At 38.6% G+C, this 22,158-nt stretch overlaps 1 protein-coding gene across 2 annotated transcripts in view; it reads left to right on the forward strand.

Moving 5' to 3' along the window:
- Positions 1-22,158, forward strand: part of ap1g1 (adaptor related protein complex 1 subunit gamma 1) — a 32,225-nt gene that overhangs the window by 2,178 nt on the left and 7,889 nt on the right. For both annotated transcript variants that reach the window (XM_061670653.1, XM_061670652.1), the window contains exons 2-15: positions 5,504-5,707; positions 5,801-5,925; positions 6,117-6,258; positions 8,356-8,452; positions 9,743-9,819; positions 12,276-12,371; positions 13,854-13,934; positions 14,581-14,679; positions 14,768-14,823; positions 17,157-17,270; positions 17,384-17,524; positions 18,640-18,694; positions 21,373-21,495; positions 21,606-21,695. In XM_061670653.1, coding sequence (XP_061526637.1) covers positions 5,507-5,707; positions 5,801-5,925; positions 6,117-6,258; positions 8,356-8,452; positions 9,743-9,819; positions 12,276-12,371; positions 13,854-13,934; positions 14,581-14,679; positions 14,768-14,823; positions 17,157-17,270; positions 17,384-17,524; positions 18,640-18,694; positions 21,373-21,495; positions 21,606-21,695 — 1,497 coding nt within the window. In that variant the 5' untranslated portion in view covers positions 5,504-5,506. The remainder of the gene's footprint in view (positions 1-5,503; positions 5,708-5,800; positions 5,926-6,116; positions 6,259-8,355; positions 8,453-9,742; positions 9,820-12,275; positions 12,372-13,853; positions 13,935-14,580; positions 14,680-14,767; positions 14,824-17,156; positions 17,271-17,383; positions 17,525-18,639; positions 18,695-21,372; positions 21,496-21,605; positions 21,696-22,158) is intronic.

Here is a 22,158-nt window from a genome sequence, read left to right on the forward strand (position 1 = left end):
ATTCTGTTGAATCATGCGCTAAAGTTTTGGTGTGTGTGAAGTAATTTAATTACAGTAAGTTAGCACCCATTACTTCTGTCATGTTGTAATGTTGGTTTGATCTGACTAGAGCAGTGATTTCCAACCTTTATGGAGCCAAGGCATATATTTTACAATTGAAAAATCTCACACCAACAAACAAAAATGTCACAAAAAGTGGATACATTCATTACTGTATCTACTTCCTCCCATCGAATAGATTTTAGATCATTTGTTCCGTCTGTCACGATGCCTCACTGGCATAAATAGATGAACAAAGATACATTATTGTAAATATATTTTTTGGAGCAATTGAGTACAAAAGTATATACAGTAACTGAACAAGTCATTTAAATAGACAACTTTGCTCCATATTGTGATCGGTTATAATTTTTTTAAACTCGCTGACATTTCCCGTGACTTAGGGATTTATTTATTTATTTTAAAAGCACTCGCGGTTAAATGTCTGGGTCTTGTTGACTCCACGATTTCCCTCCCTGTTCTCAACCGAGTAGCCAAAATGCTCCCACACTGCTGAACTAAATGCGCTTGAGGTTCCGCAATTTCAGGGTTAGTCGTCCTACTAGCCACATTTCCTCCGCTCCTCAGCACTTAGCAACATTAGCATTAGCCACGGTTTTGCTCAGTCTGGTCAGATGACCATCGCTGGAAAAAGTAGTCACGTGACATGCAGTTGAAGGACACTTGCTGAAGAAATGGATCTTCAATCTTGGATTGCTTTTTTTTTTTATTCACTTAATATTAATATCATTTATATTAAGTTTGGTAGCATTGTTAAATGTGAGAGACTCCACACGTGATGGGGAGGGGGGGGACACACGTGGCCTACTTAAAGCCTCAAACCGCATCACATCCTGTGGACAGGTTCAGGTGTGCATTTCCAACCGCAATTGCCTCGCCTTTGATTTCGCCAATGTTTTCAGACACCATGGGATCCAACCTTTGCTTAGCTGTATAATATCAGTAAAGGTGAATGCATCTTATTCCATCAGTAGCAGCTTTTAATTGTATACAGTACCCTTTTTGATAATTTGGCACAATGTAAAAAAAAAATTAATAAATAAATAATAATAACTTCCCTGAACACAAGCTAATGTCCTAATATATAACTTGCACAGTGCTCATACCATAAAGAAAATAAAAAAATCACTAAACACAGCTTTGCACCCCCTAAAATTGTTAATTAGCTATTGATAATGCCTGTCTGTATCTGGTCATAACGTTTGCGTGGTTTAAATAAAGTGTGTCCAAATTATGAACATCCATTTTACATTTGACTCAGGGTTTTTTATAACTAGTATCATCAAACCTTAAAGGCAATGTGTGTGGAACTAATTTAATTGACTTATCCATCCATCCATTTTCTACACCGCTTATTCATTAGGGCTGTGGGTATGCTGTAGCCTATCCCAGCCAACTGCGGGCGAGAGGCGGTGTACACCCTGAACTGGTTGCCAGCCAATCACAGGGCACATACAGACAATCATTCATGCATTTTTTGGGGGGATGTGGGAGGAAACTGGTGTACTTAGACAAAACTCACGCTGGAGTATAAGTAAAGACGTCCAGTGTTGGTGCATCCCTAACGACAACCTAAGGGTTGTTGAGACCAACTTTTCCACTGTGCACAGTTTACACAGAATGAGCATTGAACTGTGATAGAAGAGCTTTTGAAACTACTTTTACACCCCCCCCCACACACACCCAAATGTCTACTCAGAATAATTCACAATTTTCAATTATGTGATTTTCAAAGCCTGTTTAATCTGTTGTTGACGCTTGTTGACTTCTCCCAGTGGCAAACGGAAGCTTTGGCAAGCTTGTTGTTTCTTGGTATCAGGCCCTGAAAGAAAATCTAGCGCAACAAATCTCACAAGGGGAAAAGCTTGTTTGGAACATTTCACAGTACATACATCTTATTCCCATATGAGCAACATAACTATGTGATTGGCGCCTTACCTCATTAGGATGGTTGTTCCAGAGCTTTTGCATGTTTTATTATTGGATGTTGTCCAAATAGATTGTCTGATTACAGTACTACATTTCTGAAAAGGACTTAGTGAGATTTGAAGGTTAGATGTGAAGAATGTGGGGCGATGATGATGCCCATCAAACATGGAATGTCACCTAAAAAGCCCTATTATGATATACTAAGCTCTTTAATATTTCCTAGTTTTAATGGCTCCATTTTTTTGTTGTACACTTTATGCAACTGTTAGACATTCTAAAGAGATCCACAGGTGCACTTGGTTTCTCACACTATTGCTATGTGATCTGCCTTGCATGATGGGACACAAAGCCTTTTTGGTGACTCCAGCTCCTGATTGCAAGTTCTTAATAGGTCCTTGAAGAGCACAATGTTGTGACACACCCAAATCTCCCAGCTGTCTGCAATGGAGTTGACATTGAATGTACACGTTGGTAAAGACAAAAATAGCCTCTATTTGTATTTGCCATGAGCTTTAAAAAGTACATTTCCATTTTCAGAACAAAAATGTTAAATACTGGTAGTGGAAATAAGTGAGCAATGTTAGGTAATCAATCACATCGGTATCAATTTCTTTGGGTTGGGGGAGTGCTGCATTTTGGGTTGATTGGTCAAGCCTGCACCTCACTGTGGCGGCATGACCAATCGATCCAAGCTAAACTTTAATAAAAAAATTGGACAGTAATATGAACAGTTTGAAATTGTAGAAAAAAATGGGAAAATAAAAAAAATCCTGATAACGATCGGCTGAAAATTACTTTATCAACCCCGATTTCTGATCACATAATCGAATTGGGAGAACCCTATTGACCAAACTTGGACGTAGGTTTCCGGCCGACCGTGACTATGCTATTTTACATTCAAGACACCCAAATCACTTTCACAATGTTTTTGATGTACAGAACTTGAACTGCCTCTTGAACAGACAAAATGCTGCCTCACTCATCTTGAGGTTAGCCCTGAAAGTAACAACAGTGACATTATTAACAATGACTAAGAGTATTGAATATAAAAAGAGTGTCAAATACAAGAATGTACCCTTGTTCTGGATCAAGAAGGAATTTTTAATTAAACTAGCTCTTGGCATGGGCTGGATTTAGTGTTTGTAACCATCAGCAAGAGACTCAAACCCCTTTTGTAAAGAAGTTGTAGGAATGGTGTTGTATCACACTCGACAGTTTGCTTTTGAGCAACAGTTGTTCCTCCTTGCAGCGGCTTTGACATTTTGTTGCAGCCTATTGTTAGGTTGTCTATATAAACTAATAACTTGTGAAAAGTTGCTTCAAATATTATGTAATCTTTTTGTTAGTTTAGCAGGTTTACATGCATGTTGTGTTCCTTGTGCCATTTGGCCAGCTTCCATTGATCTTTAGTCTTTATTCCACAACAGTAGAGAATGTTTTCACAGCAGTGGCTTTAAACATTTAACATTAAAAACCTTGTAACCATTGTTGGGGGGAAAAAAAAAAAAAAAACAATAGCAGAAAAGATGTTGAGCTTGAAGCTTGCTTAAACCTCTTCCTATTACAAAATAAAGTGCCAACAGCTTACTAGTTGTTGTTGAGACCTGTTTCCAGGCTTGGCTAATAGTTTTAGAATTGCGTATTCTACCAATTATCCCATCGATTGATAAGATAATAATTGATTTGGTATTATTGACACAGTAACGTGCATGTTAGGTATTTCTGTCCACTCAAGGTCGCTAGCCTCACGTTGTACTGTAGTATCTGTGACTTGGACTTAGTGCTGGACGATATGGAAAAAATCTATCATGATATGGGCCAATTCATATCACAATAGCAATATACCACAATATAATACGTTTTCAGTTATTATATTAAAAATTATGCAACATACTATGACTGCTTATATTTTCTCACTTTATTTGAAAGTGACCTTAAACAGACCTGTCACAAATGAGAAATGCATCCAGTAGTGGTGCAATTAGGGCTTCAGCTATAAAATATTTTAGCAATCGAGTATCCTAGTGAGCATTCTATCGAAGAATCAAGTATTCGGATAAACTATATTTTTGCTCGGTTAAAGGTTATATCTTACAGCAAACTAAAACTCAAAATTCACCATGTGTAGAAACTAGGATATGTAACAAACAATCAATGTACACGCTAAGCAGGAATTTGCCCTCTGGAAAGTATTTTCCCAAGTGTTTAATGAATCTATGTAATGTATGAGAACTGGAATTAATGGACCTTTCTCTTCTTCTTTTGCACCGCTTTATCCTCACAAGGGTCGCGGGCTGCTGGTGCCTATCCCAGCTAACTTCGGGGGAGAGGCGGGGCATACCCTGAACTGGTTGCCAGCCAATTAAATGGACTTTTCTCCCATATTCTAATTCGTTGAAATATACCTGTATATTTGAGCACATGAAGCACCATTGGTCCTTGATATCTTACCATCAAGCAAGAGTGAACCACACTTCCTTGTTCCACCACGCAGTATCGTCTGCTAGCCAGCTTCTGACTGCTCACTTTTTCATGTTTTTATGAAGAAGTCATGTTATAGCCGTGGGCATAGTTGTCATGGCTCATCATTTCACTTGGAAATGCTGCCATACTTTTGCCATTTTCTTTTTTTTTTTTCCTTGCATATTTATTATTTTTGCACTCCAATTCCTTCAATCGTATATGGCCGCTTCCGTGTCCTTCTTCCTTTGCTGAGGTGACATAAGCGCGCTGTGTCACGTTAAAAGTACCCCGTACGTGCGCCCTTTGAGATTTACAAATTAATAATGGTTCCCAGAGACATAACGACTCCATGCAGCATACATTGTGAAAATTGGAAAATTAAAAAAACAAATAAATAAATATTAAATTAGCTAACATTGTATTGGCGATTGTGGTACATTACACTGAAGATCAATTAATCATCTGATTTTTATACCCATCCCTAGAGTCCATGGTCAACTTTCTTTTTGGGAATTCTTGACGAATTGTTGCTTAGGGGAAGTATGTAACCACACAATAAGTGTGGAGGTCTTGTGAGAATTTTTTGGCACATCTTCTGCGGCGCACAAATCCAGTTGGAATCACTGGATTTGCTTACATTTGGCCAATCTACCAGTTGTAAGGTATTTTTGAAATGTTTTTTGTTTCTAGGTTCATAGTTCATTTGCTAAAAACTGTGGAGTTATAATTAAACAGTTTTACAATAACAAATTATGTCCACTTTATTTGACTGGGTGTTGGTATTTATGGTCAGGGGATAATTTAAGCTGAACACATATGCTACTTATAAATACATCATGAAGCCTGTTTGCTGTCAGACGTTTATCAAGGGTTTGGGAATTTGCCTCATATTTCCCTCTGCACTGTGAAATGCAACTCCAAATAAAATCGTTCATATCAATTGGCTGCTCTTAAGTCAGTTATTAATCATATCATTGGGGCATTTTGTTGCATGTTATGTTATGTACCTTCTGTTTTAGTGTCCCAACCTTTTTTACTGTCTCTGTTCCAGAGAATGCCAGCTCCGATCAGATTGCGGGAGCTGATCCGGACTATCCGGACAGCGCGGACCCAGGCAGAGGAGCGCGAAATGATCCAGAAAGAGTGTGCTGCTATCCGTTCATCCTTTAGAGAGGAGGACAATACATATCGTTGCAGAAATGTGGCAAAGCTCCTTTATATGCACATGTTGGGCTACCCGGCGCACTTTGGGCAAGTAAGTTAACAGCATGATATTATACTGATGGACTCTGTAATATCCTGACTATAAATCTCCTAACCTTGTTTTTTTTCTTTTTTTTTTTTCTAGCTTGAGTGCCTGAAGTTGATTGCATCCCAGAAGTTTACTGACAAGCGAATAGGTTATTTGGGAGCTATGCTGCTGTTGGACGAGAGGCAGGACGTTCATCTATTAATGACAAATTGCATTAAGAAGTAAGCTGCGGCCTGAGATGCAATGTTTCCATGAGATACTTTGTTGTGAAATCTGTTGTTGTTCTTCATAGAATGTGTCTGTAGTGTTTTTACTTTTTCTAACGTAATTTTTTTTTTTATGTACCTGTTTTAGTTGTTTAATGATGCACCCTAAGAATTGTGGAATATAATTATTCTCTGGTGTCCCTCAGTGACTTGAATCACAGCACACAGTATGTCCAGGGTCTGGCCTTGTGCACTTTGGGCTGCATGGGCTCCTCAGAAATGTGCCGTGACCTGGCGGGGGAGGTTGAGAAGCTTCTGAAAACATCCAACTCTTACTTAAGGAAAAAGGTGAACTGTATGTTGATAAACTGTGGTACGTCTACATACAATCCCAATTCCAATGAAGTTGGGACGTTGTGTTAAACAAATAAAAACAGAATACAATGATTTGCAATTCATGTTCAACCTATATTTAATTGAATACAATTAAATATAGGTTGAAATATAGGTAATTTAATGTTCAAACTGATAAACTTGATTGTTTTTAGCAAATCATCATTAACTTAGAATTTTATGGCTGCAACACGTTCCAAAAAAGCTGGGACAGGTGGTAAAAATGACTGAGAAAGTTGAGGAATGCTCATCAAACACCTGTTTGGAACATACCACAGGTGAACAGGCTAATTGGGAACAGGTGGGTGCCATGATTGGGTAGAAAAGGAGCTTCCCTGAATTGCTCAGTCATTCACAAGCAAAGATGGGGAGAGGTTCACCTCTTTGTGAACAAATGCGTGAGAAAATAGTCGAACAGTTTAAGGACAATGTTCCTTAACGTACAATTGCAAGAAATTTAGGGATTTCATCATCTACGGTCCATAATATCATCAAAAGGTTCAGAGAATCTAGAGAAATCACTGCATGTAAGCGGCAAGGCCGAAAACCAACATTGAATGCCCGTGATCTTCGATGTCAGTAAATACAGTTCAGCGCTACATCCGTAAGTGCAACTTGAAAGTCTACTATGCAAAGCAAAAGCCATTTATCAAACACCACCCTGAAACGCCGCCGGCTTCTCTGGGCCCGAGCTCATCTAAGATGGACTGATGCAAAGCGGAAAAGTGTTCTGTGGTCCGACGAGTCCACATTTCAAATTGTTTTTGGAAATTGTGGACGTCGTGTCCTCTGGGCCAAAGAGGAAAAGAACCACCCGGACTGTTATGGATGCAAAGTTCAAAAGCCAGCATCTGTGATGGTATGGGGCTGTGTTAGTGCCAATGGAAAGGGTAAAGTACACATCTGTTAAGGCACCATTAATGCTGAAAGGTACATACAGGTTTTGGAGAAACATGCTGCCATCCAAGCAACGTCTTTTTCATGGACGCCCCTGCTTATTTCAGCAAGACGATGCCAAACCAAATTCTGCACGTGTTACAACAGCGTGGCTTCGTAGTAAAAGAGTGTGGGTACTAGACTGGCCTGCCTACAGTCCAGACCTGTCTCCCATTGAAAATGTGAGGCGCATTCTGAAGCGTAAAATAAGACAACGGAGACCCCGGAATGTTGAACAGCTGAAGCTGTACATCAAGCAAAAATGGGAAATAATTCCACCTACAAAGCTTCAACAATTAGTGTCATCAGTTCCCAAATGTTTATTGAATGTTGTTAAAAGAAAATGTTTCCTAACACAGTGGTAAACATGACCCTGTCCCAGCTTTATTGGAACGTGTTGCAGCCATAAAATTTAAGTTAATGATGATAAAACATCTAAAACAATCAAGTTGATCAGTTTGAACATTAAATATATTGTCTTTGTAGTGTAGTCAATTAAATATAGGTTGAACATGAAATCATTGTGTTCTGTTTTTATTTGTTTAACACAACGTCCCAACTTCATTGGAATTGGAGTTGTAAAATAAATGCAGTCTCAAGCAGGAATTCTCCAATAACCCCTCCTTTACTTTTTCTTATATTGTCTTATGTTTTACAGAGGTGTTATGTGCTGCTGTCTAGTCTAGTACTCTTAATTAAACCATCAAATGCAACTTGACAGCTCCACTAATTACTGGAATTTAGTCAACCAATTCAAGAGAACAATACAATAGAAATACCACACCTTGCACCTTTACAAGTGTAGTTATTAATTGATGAACTTAAGTTTTAGACTGCATTTTAGCTCTATGTACCACTTATACTGCCATAAGTGTATGTACCAGCAGATAATTACAGTAAATATAAGATAATTTTAACAAAACAATTTTCACGATTATTGGGAAAGAAAAATGCAACCTGGAGCAAAGCATGTTGACTATGCATGGACAGCCCTGTGTATTTTGCATATGTGCTGAAGAGTTATTACATTTTTAAATTAAAGTTGAATATTGTTTTTGGTTCAACTCCTTGTTTTATTTCCTGAGTCTTATGTCTAAATATTTGTTTTGCTGACAGGCGGCGCTGTGTGCAGTTCACGTCATCAGAAAGGTTCCCGAACTTATGGAAATGTTCCTTCCAGCCACAAAAAACCTGCTGAGCGAGAAGAACCATGGTTAGTGCAAACAGTTTGTCAAGATGCCTTTTGTGGCTGCCCTTCACCCCTGCGCCACTCATCCTTTTTCCTGCCATGCTCTGACTGCACTGTGCTCTGTCCTTTTTGATGTGTGTCCTTCACAGTACAGTGTAGGATTAATGAACCCAAAACAAAAAAATGAAAGTACTGATTCAGTTAAGTAATTTGAATGATCACTTTTGAGCATTTGTCTTGCAGTCTTTGTATCAAGAGTCTTACGGCAATAGGAATAACAAACTTAAGGATGTGTATAAAAACATTTTCCTGGAGTTATTAAAAAAAAAAAAAAAAAAAAAGTTTTATACCAGCATTTTTAATGAAACCATTAGACAAAATGCTCTTGCGCAAATTTTAAAATATTTTGAATAGACATTCTCGAGTTCTGTGTAATAATGACTGACAAATTATTTGTTTGTTCTTCAGCTTATAACATTGGGTAGCAAGGTAAAACGACATGTACCCACAAGGCTCACAGTTTAATAAAATAACGTGCATTTACATTTAAATCACTGTAATTCACAGTCATAGTAATCAATGTTTGACCTGCTGACTCAGATCAGTGAAATTGTCCTTCTTATTAATTATTGGCTCATCACATTCATTATATAAGGTTTTTGACACTAGGTTCATTTGAATGATGATTGACTTTCCTCTTCTGCGCGTTGTGCGTCTTCGCTCATCTCTAAGGTAAAATGAAAGAGGGAGGTGTGGTCTGAAGCGGAAGTACGTGTTTGAAAGCTGGTTCTGGTAGTTGGTAAAGGCACTCATTCTGAACTTGTCTTTGTAAAATGTTTTGACATTGGTTTGTTTGACTACATTTAATTCGACTTGTAGGCGAACAGAGAATCTAATTAGAAAAATTAAGTGGAGATTCACGTCATTGGACAGCAACAATATGCATATTGTGACGTTCTTCTATTCTCTCGCTTTCTCACTCACTTACATACTTACCATAGAGCCCCCCTACTGCATAATAATGTGCATTCTTGTTTGTAAATGATCAAATGAAACAATTAGCATGTAATCCTACAGCTGCTGTATAGAATAGATTGGAACCACTACCATGATGATTAGTCTTCTGCCTCATCATGCAATTATGGTGTGCAGTGTTGTGGCTGCTGGCTATGATAAACTTTCAAATTCATCTCCAACTCGCCATCTGAAGTTTTATTACATGCCTTTACAGCTGCAACTAATGCACTCCCACACAACTCCTGTTCTTCTCCCCCCATCTTGTCAGTGTAATGACCTAGTTTGTTTATCCCCCAGGTGTTCTCCATACATCTGTTGTCCTCCTCACTGAGATGTGTGAGAGAAGTCCTGACATGCTGTCTCATTTCAGAAAGGTACAAACCCAATCTTTTAACTCGTGATTTATTTATGCAGTATAGCTCTATGAGCCTGTCTGTGTGATGTTTTTTTTCCTCATTAAGAGTCCACCAAACAAAGCTGGTGTAATGGTACCACTGCATATTTTTAGTAGGGCTGCAATGATTAATGGCATAGCTAATAATTTGAATACAAAGGTCTACCCAAAATCTCTGCCTCCAAATTTCACATGGATCCTTTTTCCACATGTAATGTTATGCCAGTCGCACACTCCACTCGGTGTACAAATAAGTTTGCACGATGGCGGCAATCCAGGAGCAAAGAGTCTTTAAAGGACAGAGTGTCCAATGTTGTGGATGATTTCACGCTTAAAAAAGAAACTAAAGTGCAATGTGTACCACGACAGCAGATTTACAATCACCAACACAAGGTGACGTATCAATGTTAGCTAATTTAAAAAAATATATATATATTTCACAAATTCTGCCAGGGTATGTAAATTTATGGGCACGACCGCACATATATGCAGTCATACATACCTCTGTCATATTGGAATGAATGTGTAGGATACACGTTTATTATAACCACTCGGTGGCGGTGGCATTTGGGAATGAAAGTGTACAGCTTTTTCATAACCACTAGATGGCAGCATACATTTCTAAAATGTGAATGTTTTTTCCATTTGCCCCTGTACCCTATGTATAATGCGTACTATTGACTTTGACAATTTTTGGGGGGAAAACAATTTGCATTATACACGAGAAATTACGGTACTATAGTAGAACATGAAGCTGGCGACCCTAAATAATACCTGCACCTCACATGCCTGTAGCTCCCGCCTTAATAAAAAGCATGCTAGTGTGCCCTTGTCCTGCTCTACTTTATATAGACATTAAGTTGGTTGTACTCTACTAATAGCAGTATTTAGTGCCTGCGTTTCACTTTGGATTATGGATTTAGTAAGATCATGTCATATTTTAAGGTGTCATACTCCCTTGTGTTCACATTTGCATCTCTCAGTTTAAGATGGGGCACTCGTGAGAGAACGTTAATGGCAAAACTCTGCATTGCCAAAACATGCACATCCAGCTATTTTTAGGTCACGTGCAGGATACAAATGTGTGTGTGACGGTAGAAGAAAACTGGATGTCTGCACACTGGATTAACAGCTCCCAGCACTAAAATGACAGAGGCAATGATTCACCAGGCAAGCTGTTAAAGCACAGTGAGATAATAATTCCATGTCCCTATACCCACTTCTCCACTACCTACCAAATAAAAGTGGCCAAGTGTATTTCTGGCCCTTAAGGCACACGCTGTAAGACAACGCAAGCATCTGGGATTTTTACTGAATTGTGCGTCAGTGTTTTATTTTTCTTTTGCTGTCTTTTTTGCTCGTACTCTATTTCACTTGCTGCTGTCCTCTCTTGATGCAGCAAAAACTATGCCTGAAGCGCCACCCCTCATGTTCATGATCTACTTATTTTCAGCTCTCTGAAAGTGAATGATTTTCCACTCCCTAACATCTACCTCATATTTTTTCTGTCATTTGTCCTTGTTACAATTCCTGCATTGTGTTAGAATGAGAAGGTAAGAGTGCATTCTGATCTCATAGCTGGTGCATGCTGTAATTAGTAATCACTCTTCACAGTCAAGCTGAGATGTAACCAATCCGTTCTGTAATTCATGGTGCTTTTTTTTTTTTCTCAAATCTGTTTTAATTTGGATTTATCTTGTACGGTGATCATTACAATGTCAGTGTTATGAAGAGTACCAATACGATGGCTCATTTGTCAGCTACATTCCTCATACAATTCTTCTGAGTCTGATTTACCAAATATGCAACTCATTCGGTCACTGTTGTGGGTGAATTCTCACGATTGCTACAGGTGTGGTCAACAGGAACTCATGGTATTCACAATCTTTGTCACCAAGGTTGTTTTCATTTATTTACAAAGTCTGTCCTAGGTGTGCAGCTGTGTAGTAATGTTCTCTTGAGCAGTTAAAACTGAAGTAACAATGCTAATGTTAAGTTATGGCAGTTTTATTTTGGGTTGTTTGTTGCCATCCTCACAATTTCTGTAAAATATGTGCGAATCTACCCAACTTCAGTTAGACCAGTAACCCTTAGATGAAATGCCGTATTCCTCAAAAAGAGAGCACTTGAAGATTAATTGATTTTCTTGTGGTTTCTAACAAAATCTATTTCTAAAATAAGATTTAGTTTCACTAAATATAACCTGTTCTAACCAAATATTTCTCTACAAAGAAGGTTTGAGATTTGCAGTTTGATTGCCTATGTTTTCGCTTTTTAATTGCTAACCCCTCCATTTTATGCGAGATAGTCGCAAATGATAATAATGACCGCATTCAAAATTTTATTTTTCCTGTATTGATGCAGAGTATTGGAATATCTAAGCAAAATATTGTGACACCACCTCTTTTCTCTTTTGCTCTTGGTCTTTTATTGTAGCTGGTTCCACAATTGGTGAGAATCCTGAAGAACCTAATCATGTCTGGATACTCACCTGAGCATGATGTGTCGGGCATAAGTGATCCTTTCCTGCAGGTAAATCTCCTCAGTCAGTGCCAAGAGCAATGTTGAAAAACATTTAAAGTGAATGTCCAAGTTTTAATTGCTGTAAACCTGAAGGGTTAAACCATGACCAAAGCAGACACTTGACTTGGCAAGCTAAGGGTGACAAAAGAGAAATTACAATTGAGATGTGGTTGTTAGGACCACTGCACACAGAGTGGGGGGGGGGGGGCAAAAAAATATACACACACACACACACACACACACACAGTCGGAGACTGAGTATGTGTATGAGTCGGACTAATAGCCGCACGTCAGGTGATTGACCCCCGTACAAATCAATTTGCTACAACAGTAAAACTCCAACCCTCTGTGTTCTTATTTGGAAACAACATTTTGAGGCGTCATGTACACCATGCATTTATTTTATTGAACCACAAATAACATGGGGAAATTGTCAAGGAAAAAGTAGATTGCCCTAGCCACTGTAAATATATTATAATTGCCTTATAAAGCAAAACACATTGAAATTCACAGATACTACGATGTAGAACGTGAGGATGGCGACCCTATATGGAGAAAAATAATACCTGCACCTCAGATGCATATTTTGTATTGGTATTATGGAAAGCTTTAAACTACTGTGGAACCTCGATTTAACGGACTAATGCGGGGGAGGGTTCTTCCGTTAAAGCTGTTTGTCCGTTAATTTGAAGCACTTTTTTGTGTGGCCTAAAAACACCCAGTACAGTACAAAAGTATTGTAAATAAGTGTAAAATAAAGTTTGAAAATGTTCGAAAAGTTTTATAGTTGACCTAAACTAACCTTTAAACATTGCTGTGATTGTCCAATACTGGTGTAAAAGTGCCGTGATCGCTGTTGTTAGGAGGGGTGATAATGGCATGCAGCTGGTGGGAGAAAGTTGTGGTGGTGGCGAGTTGATGGTGGCTTTCTTGAGCCGTGAGTTCAGCGTACTGGCTTGACCAAAAATCTAAATCGTTATAGCACATGTGCGCGACGAGCGCCCGAGTAAACAAGCGGCTAGTCCCGAAAATACGGGTAAAGGTCTCTGTCTGTTCCTTGCGCTAGTAAGCCAATTCTGGATCCAACGGACTTTGTCTGCTACAAAGGGGCGTTTTGAGTTCTTTCTGTTCTTTAAAACCAATGTCCATTAAATAGAGGTTACACCGTATACATGAATAATAGAGCAGATATATTGTCACTGCTTTATGGTTTTTTGTCTTATTGCGGGGTTCTTTAGAATATCGCATAATCTCACTTATACCCAGAAACGTATGTTTTGGCAGTCATACAATATGGCATTTCGACGATTCAAATATTCACAGCAAAACTTGTGGCAGACGGTCAGTCACTCATGAATACGAGTTGCCGAACCCCACACACTCCGTGACAGACAGTTCAGTCGGGGACGGCAGGGTCGCTTACGTATGCGACGGGCTTTAAATAAAGTGAATTACATTTCGTGTACGTTGACAGACTTCTTTTATTCTTAGGTGCGGATATTGAGACTACTGCGAATTTTAGGCAGGAGCGACGATGACTCCAGTGAAGCAATGAATGACATTCTTGCACAGGTTAGTAAATTATCTCCTTATGTGACATTTTTATTCTAGTCATTTTTGTTTCTTTACCCCCATGAGGATAAGCGGTATGGAAAATAGATTGATTTTAAACTATGCTGTGTTACATTTTCTTATCAAACCGCACATTTCCCTTTTGCTCTGTGCATCAGGAGTCTTTCTCGCAGCAGACACAAATTTATCGTAGCACATTACAGCTGTGCTCAGCTGTTGTATCCTATGAGAAATGATGGCAAGTAAAGGGAACAAAATAACATTGTCACAGAAGAACACAACAAGGGGATGGATCACACTGGGGGGAAAACTGCTGTATGATGATAGAGTGATCCATCGTCTGAAAGACGGTTGATTCTTCATATGTCACAGTATCTGTCATCTTGTTGTATTGTGTGTAGAACACTTGTGTTCATCAGTCTATAACTAAAAATATCCATGTACTTGAGTCAGCATTGTTGTGGTGCCCTTTAAAATGTCCTTAAAATTAGATGTTAGAGCACCACCTGTTTTGAGCTTGCAGAGATGCAACTGTGACATTTTATGGGAAAGAAACAAAATAAATAAATGACTGACTAGGACTCCTACCAATGTCTATCAGGTTGAGTTTAACAACCATGTACTGTTATATTGTTATTGACTGCAGGTTGCAACAAACACTGAAACAAGTAAAAATGTGGGCAATGCAATCCTGTACGAGACTGTATTGACCATCATGGACATCAAGTCAGAGAGTGGACTGAGGGTGAGCTCATTGAATTTATACAAACCAAGAAAGATTTTTATCTATTTTTTTTTTTAAACTAATCTGACATCTAACTCTTGTGTTACAGGTTTTGGCCATTAATATATTAGGCCGATTCCTCCTTAATAATGACAAAAATATAAGGTAATTCCTATACTTACTTGTATTTGCTGGCTTCTTGTTTGTCACATTTATGAGTTCAGAGTTATGACTTTAGTTTTGAATTTGGCAAAAAAGTGCTATGGTTTTGAAAATGCAACCTTTTGGGGATATTAACATTTTGTAAGGTGTTCAATAGTGATGCACCGAATGTTCGGCCGAAAATGGCCCAAATGTGCATTTTCTGTTTTTGGCCAAAATACTTTTGGTGCCAAATCAAGACTGCCGAAACAGGATGTTAATGACTCATATCTCAAATAAACCTTTCCTTGATGAACATCTAAAACACGCTCTATAGATTTTGATAAACTGCATCCGTCCATGTTTTGACAAACAATACAAATAGCCAATAATAAATAAGAGTTGCTCCAAGCTGAACCAATCATGTGGCGTTAATGGAACTATGCCAAGTTAGGTTAATGCACACAGTAGTTTAGTAGCAAGATGCTGTAGCCGTGGGAAACTACTCTGTTTCTTGTAAAAAAAAAAAATAAATAAATAAATAATAATAAATCCAAATAACGCCACATTGCTGAACGTTTCGCGGTTTTCTTTTCAACGTCATTGTGCACTGCATAATATACCCCATATACCATAATTGGATATAATAATTTCAGGTTTTTGGCCTTGGTTTCCTAATTTTCGGGTTTCGGCCATGAACTTTCATTTCTTTACCTCACTAGTATTCAATTAACACTCATCAATGATTCTTTTTCAAAATACATTGGAAGGAAAAAGCATGTGAACCCTTTGGAATTTCTTACATTTCTGCATAAATTGGTAATAAATTGTGGTCTGATCTTCATATAAATCACAAGAATAAAACCATCTGCTTAAATTAAAACCACACGCATATAGTTTTTCATATTTTTATGGTAAATAGCAGTCACAGGACAGGAACGAAAAAGTGAACCACTAGGTTACAGACTCTCCAAGAGCTCATCAGAGTCGAGCGTGAGCGAACCTGGAGTCCAATCAATGAGGAATTGGAAATGTGGTTTAAAGCTGCTCTGCCCAGTAGAAAACAAACACCAGGTTCGAATGTTCTGCTGTCAAGGAGCATTGCCTGATGTGTACCATGCCTAGCTCAAAAAAGATCTCTGAAGACTTTGAATTGCGGACTTGTATAAAACTGGAAAAGGTTACAAAAGTCTCTTAAGTCTTGACGTTCATCGGTGCATGGTTAAGACAAAGTATCTACAAATGGAGAAGTTCAGCACTGCTGCTCCTCGTCCAAGGAGTGGCCATCCTGAAAAGATGACTCCAAGAGCACAGTGCAGAATGCTCAATGAGGTAAAAAAAAGAACCCTAGAATGTCAGCTGAAGACTTAAAAGAAATCACTGGCACTTGTCAACATCTCTGTTGACAAATCTACCCTAGGTAAAACATTTAAACAAGAAATAGGGTTCATGGGAACGCCAAGGACGAAGTCGTTGGTGTCGTAAAAAAACATTGCTGCACGTTTGAAGTTTGCTAAAGAGCACTTAGATGTTCCACAGCACTACTGGCAAAATATTCTGTGGCCACATGAAACCAAATTTTAATTGTTTGGTAGGAACACAATGCCCTGTGTGGAGGAAAAATGGCACAGCACACAAAATCGAAACCTTATCCCAGCTGTTAAGCATCGTGAAGGTAGCATCACGTTATGGGCGTGCTTTGTTACCTCAGTGCATGGACAGCTTGCTATTATCAATTTAAAAATTAATTCACAAGGTTGTCAAGATATTTTGCAGAAGAATTTAAGGGTGTCTGTCCAATAGTTGAAGCTCAAAAGAGGATGTGTGTTGCATCAGGAGAATAATCCAAAACACAAAAGCAAATCAACAACAGAATGGCTTCAGAAGAAGAAAATGTGTTCTGGAGTGGTGTAAGTCAGTCCTGATCTCAACCTGAGTGAGATACTATGGCATGACTTTGAGAGAGCTATTCAGACCAGAAATCCCAGGAATTTTGCTGAACTGCAAGACTTTTGTCAAGAGGAATGTTCCAAAATTCATCCTAATCGGTGATTGTTTGGTCAACCAGTTATTAAATCCGATGGTTCACTTTTATCTCACTGTTCCGTGAATGTTTACATTATGCTCTATATAAATATGAAAAAATATAATTGTGTGGTATTAGTTTAAGATGACTGTTTATTCTTGTGATTTAGATGGTCAGACTACATTTTCTGACCAACTTATGTAAAAATCTAATTCCAAAGACTGCCTACTTTTTCCTAATACTGTAGTCTTACATTAAGCCAAAACTGAAGAGAGAATAGCAGGGTTAAAAACATGAACCCGTGTATTAATTTTTAAACTCACCATTGCAGATATGTGGCATTGACATCCCTACTAAAGACGGTACAGACAGACCACAATGCAGTGCAGAGGCATCGAAGTACCATTGTGGATTGTTTAAAAGACCTTGATGTGTCCATCAAGAGGTGAGGGGGTGATTTATTATTATCTTTTTTTAAGGATTTTGACCTCGAGGACATTCACCCAATCACCTTTATGTTTCTTCCTGTCCTTGATCTGCTTCTATTTGCTGCTATAGACGTGCAATGGAACTGAGCTTTGCCTTGGTAAACGGTAACAACATAAGAGGCATGATGAAAGAGCTGCTCTACTTCCTAGACTCGTGCGACTCGGAATTCAAAGCCGACTGTGCATCGGGGGTCTTTCTAGCAGCAGAAAAGTATGACCTTTGACACACACACACACTGTTCTTGCACATTGTACTGCAATGACAAATAACATAACTGATGAGATGTATGTGTGAGCAGCCAACTCACTGCAACCAAATTTACCCTTGGGTACGAATAAAGTTACCTAACTTAGCCTAACCATATCAATGACATTAAAAAATAAATAAATAAATAAATAAGTATTCCAAGGCAAAAGAGAAATGCTGTGTGATGATAAATGAGTGATCCATCGTCTGAAAGACTGTTGATACAAGATTATCTGACAGCATTCACATTAGGGCTGCATGATATTGGGGGGAAATTTTAAAAACCTGCGATATATATTGATGTGAAATAATACAAGATCAGTGTTGGAAAAGTAAATTTTCTATGCAAAGTAGTTCAGTGTGGGAACTACTTCAGTTTAGAATTCAAAATTTTGAACTAAGTTCACTGGTCACAAAAACAAACTGATGCATAGTTTTGTTTTTTTGTTTTTTCCAAACATGTTGACAACGAGCTATTTTACCTTCAAAATACTGGCATTTTATTTACCCACCGTTGCACACACCATTGATAACTGCATTCCTCGCAGCTCTGGCTGACTATATTAACAAAATAATTTATCCTCATGTTACAAAACAATAAATTCCATAGTATGACAGTGAGATCTTAGTGTTTTTACTAAAGCATTCTGATGCAAATAATTTTCCTAATAATCAATTTTTACAATTATGTACTGTATTACAAAATAACACATTCTCTCCTATTCACACAGTGTCTTGAACGCACCTTGTGCACTCACACTGCTGCAGCATGCCTGCCTGGTTTCATTCTGAAGAGCGAAATAGGAAATGCAGCAGGTGTACGGTAGTCTTTTTAAACTACTGAGCATGTCCAAACAAGTCCCTCTGCTGGTCAATTTTAATATTAGTTGATTCACTGTATATTACAGGACACCAACATTGCAGCAGACCCTGCTATGCGAGTAATGCGCACGTACATCGCGATGACTATGCTCAGAGAAAATATTGTGCAGCCCTAATTCACATCATCATCATATCACCTTGTTGTAGTCTGTTGAAGAGTTATTACCTGAAATGTCATTGTATCCTTTGCGTTATAGGTATGCCCCTTCAAAAAGATGGCACATAGACACCATAATGAGAGTTCTGACTACAGTACGTATAATTATACATTACACCCAAGGGGTCAAACTGTTTCTCTCTTAAAAATGATTACGCTATTTCTACTCAAGACCCACTTGTATGTACAATCCCCAGTTCCAGTGAAGATGGGACATTGTGTAAAACAAAAATAAAAGATAAATGCAATCATTTGAAAATCCTTTTTAACTTCTATTCAATTCAATACACTACAAAGACGAGATATTTAATGTTCAAACTGATAGTTGTTCTTGTTTCGCGTAGACTATATTGCCAAAAGCTCACATGTGATATCCCATTCTAAATCCACATGGTTTAATTTGATGTCTACCCTTTGCATCTATAACAGCTTCAACTCTTGTGGGAAGGCTTCCAACAAGGTGTAGGAGTTTATGGGAACTTTTTCCCATTCTTCCAGCAGCATATATATGAGGTCGCACACTGATGTTGGATGAGAAGGCCTGGCTCACTGCCCACTCAAAATCAACCCAAAGGTGTTCTACTGGGTTGAGGACAGGACTCTGTGCAGGCCAGTCATGTTCATCCATAGCAAATTCTCTCATCCATGTCTTTATGGACCTTGCTTTGTCCACTCGAACGAGAAGGGGTAATCCCCAAATGTTTTTGATTGTCCAAAATGTTTTGTAATTCTGAAGCATTCAGAGTTCCTTTTACTGGAGCTCAGGGACTAATATTTTGGACATTTTCAACCTTGTGGGAACAGTTTGCAGATGGCCCCTTCCTGTTCCAACATGACTGTGCATCAGTGCACAAATCAAGGGTCATAAAGACATGGATGAGAGAGTTTGATGTGGATGACTGGCCTGCACAATCCTGACCCCCACCCTATAGAACACTTTTGGATGAATTGGGGTGAAGACTGAGAGCCAGGCCTTTTTGTATGTAACATCAGTGTGTAACTTAACAAATACGCTTCTAGAGAAATGGTCATAAATTCCCATTAACTCATTCCTAAACCTTGTGGAAAATCTTCCCAGAAGAGTTTAAGCTGTTATAACTGCAGAGGGTAGACCGATGTCATATTAAACCCTATGGATTAAGACTGGGATGTCTCTTAAATTCATATCTGAGTTAAGGCAGATAAGTGAATACGTTTGGCAATATAGTGTATATTTACTCATTTTGAATTTGATGCCTGCAACATGTTCCAGAAAAGCTGGGGTAGGGGCATGTTTACCATTTGTATTACATCGCCTTTCCTTTTAACAGCACTCAATAAGAATTTGTCAACTAAGGACACAAGTTGTTGAAGCTTTATGGGTGGAATTCCTTCCCCATTCTTGGTTGATGTACAACTTCAGTTGCTCAACAGTCCAGGGTCTCCGTTGTCGTATTTTGCGCTTCATAATGTACCGCACATTTTCAATAGGAGACAGGTCTGGACTTCTGCCAGGTCACTCCAGTACTCACACTCTTTAACAACAAAGCCTCACCATTGTAACACGTGCGGAATGTGGCTTGGCATTTGCTTGCTGAAATAAGCAGGGACGTCCCTTTAAAAAAGGCGTTGCTTGGATGGCAGCATCTATTGATCCAAAACCTGTGTGCATTAATGGTGCCTTCATAGCGGTGCAAGTTAGACATGGGCAATAACACACACCCATGCTATAACAGATGCTGGTTTTTGAACTTTTCACTGTTAACAATCCGGATGGTCCTTTTCCCCCTTGGCCGAGAGGACACGACGTCCATGATTTCCAAAACCAATGTGAAATGTTTTTTTTTTTTTACTTCTTCCTACTCCTATTGAACATGTAAATTGGTACCGAAGGACAAAATCTAAATCTACTTCTAATTGTAGTTTATGCTTTCATTTTATTGATTTTTCATATGTTCAAATTGTTTGTATCCATGTTAAATTGTGGACTCGCCAGACCACAGGACACTTTTCCACTTTGGGTCAGTCCATCTCAGATGAGCTCAGGCCCAGAGAAACTGGCAGCATTTCTGGGGGTTGTTCAGATTAACCTTAGCTTTGCATGGTGGAGTTTTAACTTGCATTTGTAGATGTAGTGACGAAATTTGTTAACTGACAATGGTTTTTGAAGTGTTCCTGAGCCCACATGGCAATATCCTTTACACACTAATGCCAGTTTTCGATGCAGTGCCGCCTGAGGGATCGAATGTTGGCTTTTGGCCTTGTTACTTTCATGCAGAGATTTATCCAGATTCTCTGAAACTATTGATGATATTATGGACCATTGATTATGAAATCCCTTAATTGCTTCCAATTGTACGTTGAGAAACATTCTTCAACCCTTGGACTTTTTGCTCATGCAGTTTTTCACAAAGTGGTGAACTTTACCCCATCCTTGCTTGTGAACAGCCGAGCCTTTCGGGGATTCTCCTTTTAATACCCAATCATAACACTCACCCTGTTTCCAATTAAAATATTCACCTGTGGAATGTTTCAAACAGGTGTTTTTTGAGCATTTCTCAACTTTCCCAGTCTTTTGTTGCCTCTGTCCCAGCTTTTTTGTAACGTGTTGCAGGCATCCAATTCAAACTGAGAGAATATTTGCACAAAAACAATGTTCATCAGTTTGAACATTAAATATCTTGTCTCTGTAGCGTATATATTTGTAAATCATTGTTTTTATTTACGTTCTACACAATGTCGCAACTTCAATGGAATTGGGGTTTGTATTTTAATCGTCTGCTCGTCTTTGCAGGCAGGGAGTTATGTGCGTGACGACTCTGTGCCCAACCTTATTCAGCTCATCACAAACAGTGTTGAGATGCATGCATACACAGTACAAAGACTTTACAAAGCCCTTCTGGATGACATCTCACAGGTCAGAACAGGAACGTGGCTTTATGATTCATGACTGACTATTCTAATTATTTATGCAGTGCTTTTATGTGAGAAGGCAGGAGAGGTAACATCTTGTTTCTATCTCTGTAGCAACCTCTTGTACAAGTGGCATCCTGGTGCATAGGAGAGTATGGAGACCTTCTGGTTTCTGGACAGTGTGAAGAGGAGGAGCCCATCCAGGTACATGTTGAAGAATCTATCATCTGAGCGACTAGGACTGCAGCTGTAGTTTTAGAAACAAGTATTCGACCGATTATCCCATCAAGTAATTGGAGAAATATTGACTTTGCATTATTAAACTATAACATACATGTGAGGTGCAGGTATTATTTTTGTCGAGCGCTGTATGGTGGCAGGTTACTCAACTCTCTTCACAACAAGCAGCAGTTTGGTAGATATTTATAAATATTCTTCAAAAAAGAGACTCTAAGCTGTTGTCAATCTCAGCTAAAGGTTGCTGTCAAACTAAGCATATAAGAAATGCACGTTGTGTATTTAAAACAACTACATAACTTCCGCAAGCTTAATGTTAACGTGATGGGAGAAACTATAGGCACACAGGCTCACAATTAGTATCTATGAGAGAGCGGTGTTGTTACGCTTTAAGGAACAAATATATGAACACAAACGGTACGACAACATG

Source organism: Phycodurus eques, chromosome 2 (assembly GCF_024500275.1).
Source record: "Phycodurus eques isolate BA_2022a chromosome 2, UOR_Pequ_1.1, whole genome shotgun sequence".
Taxonomy (NCBI): Eukaryota; Metazoa; Chordata; class Actinopteri; order Syngnathiformes; family Syngnathidae; genus Phycodurus; species Phycodurus eques.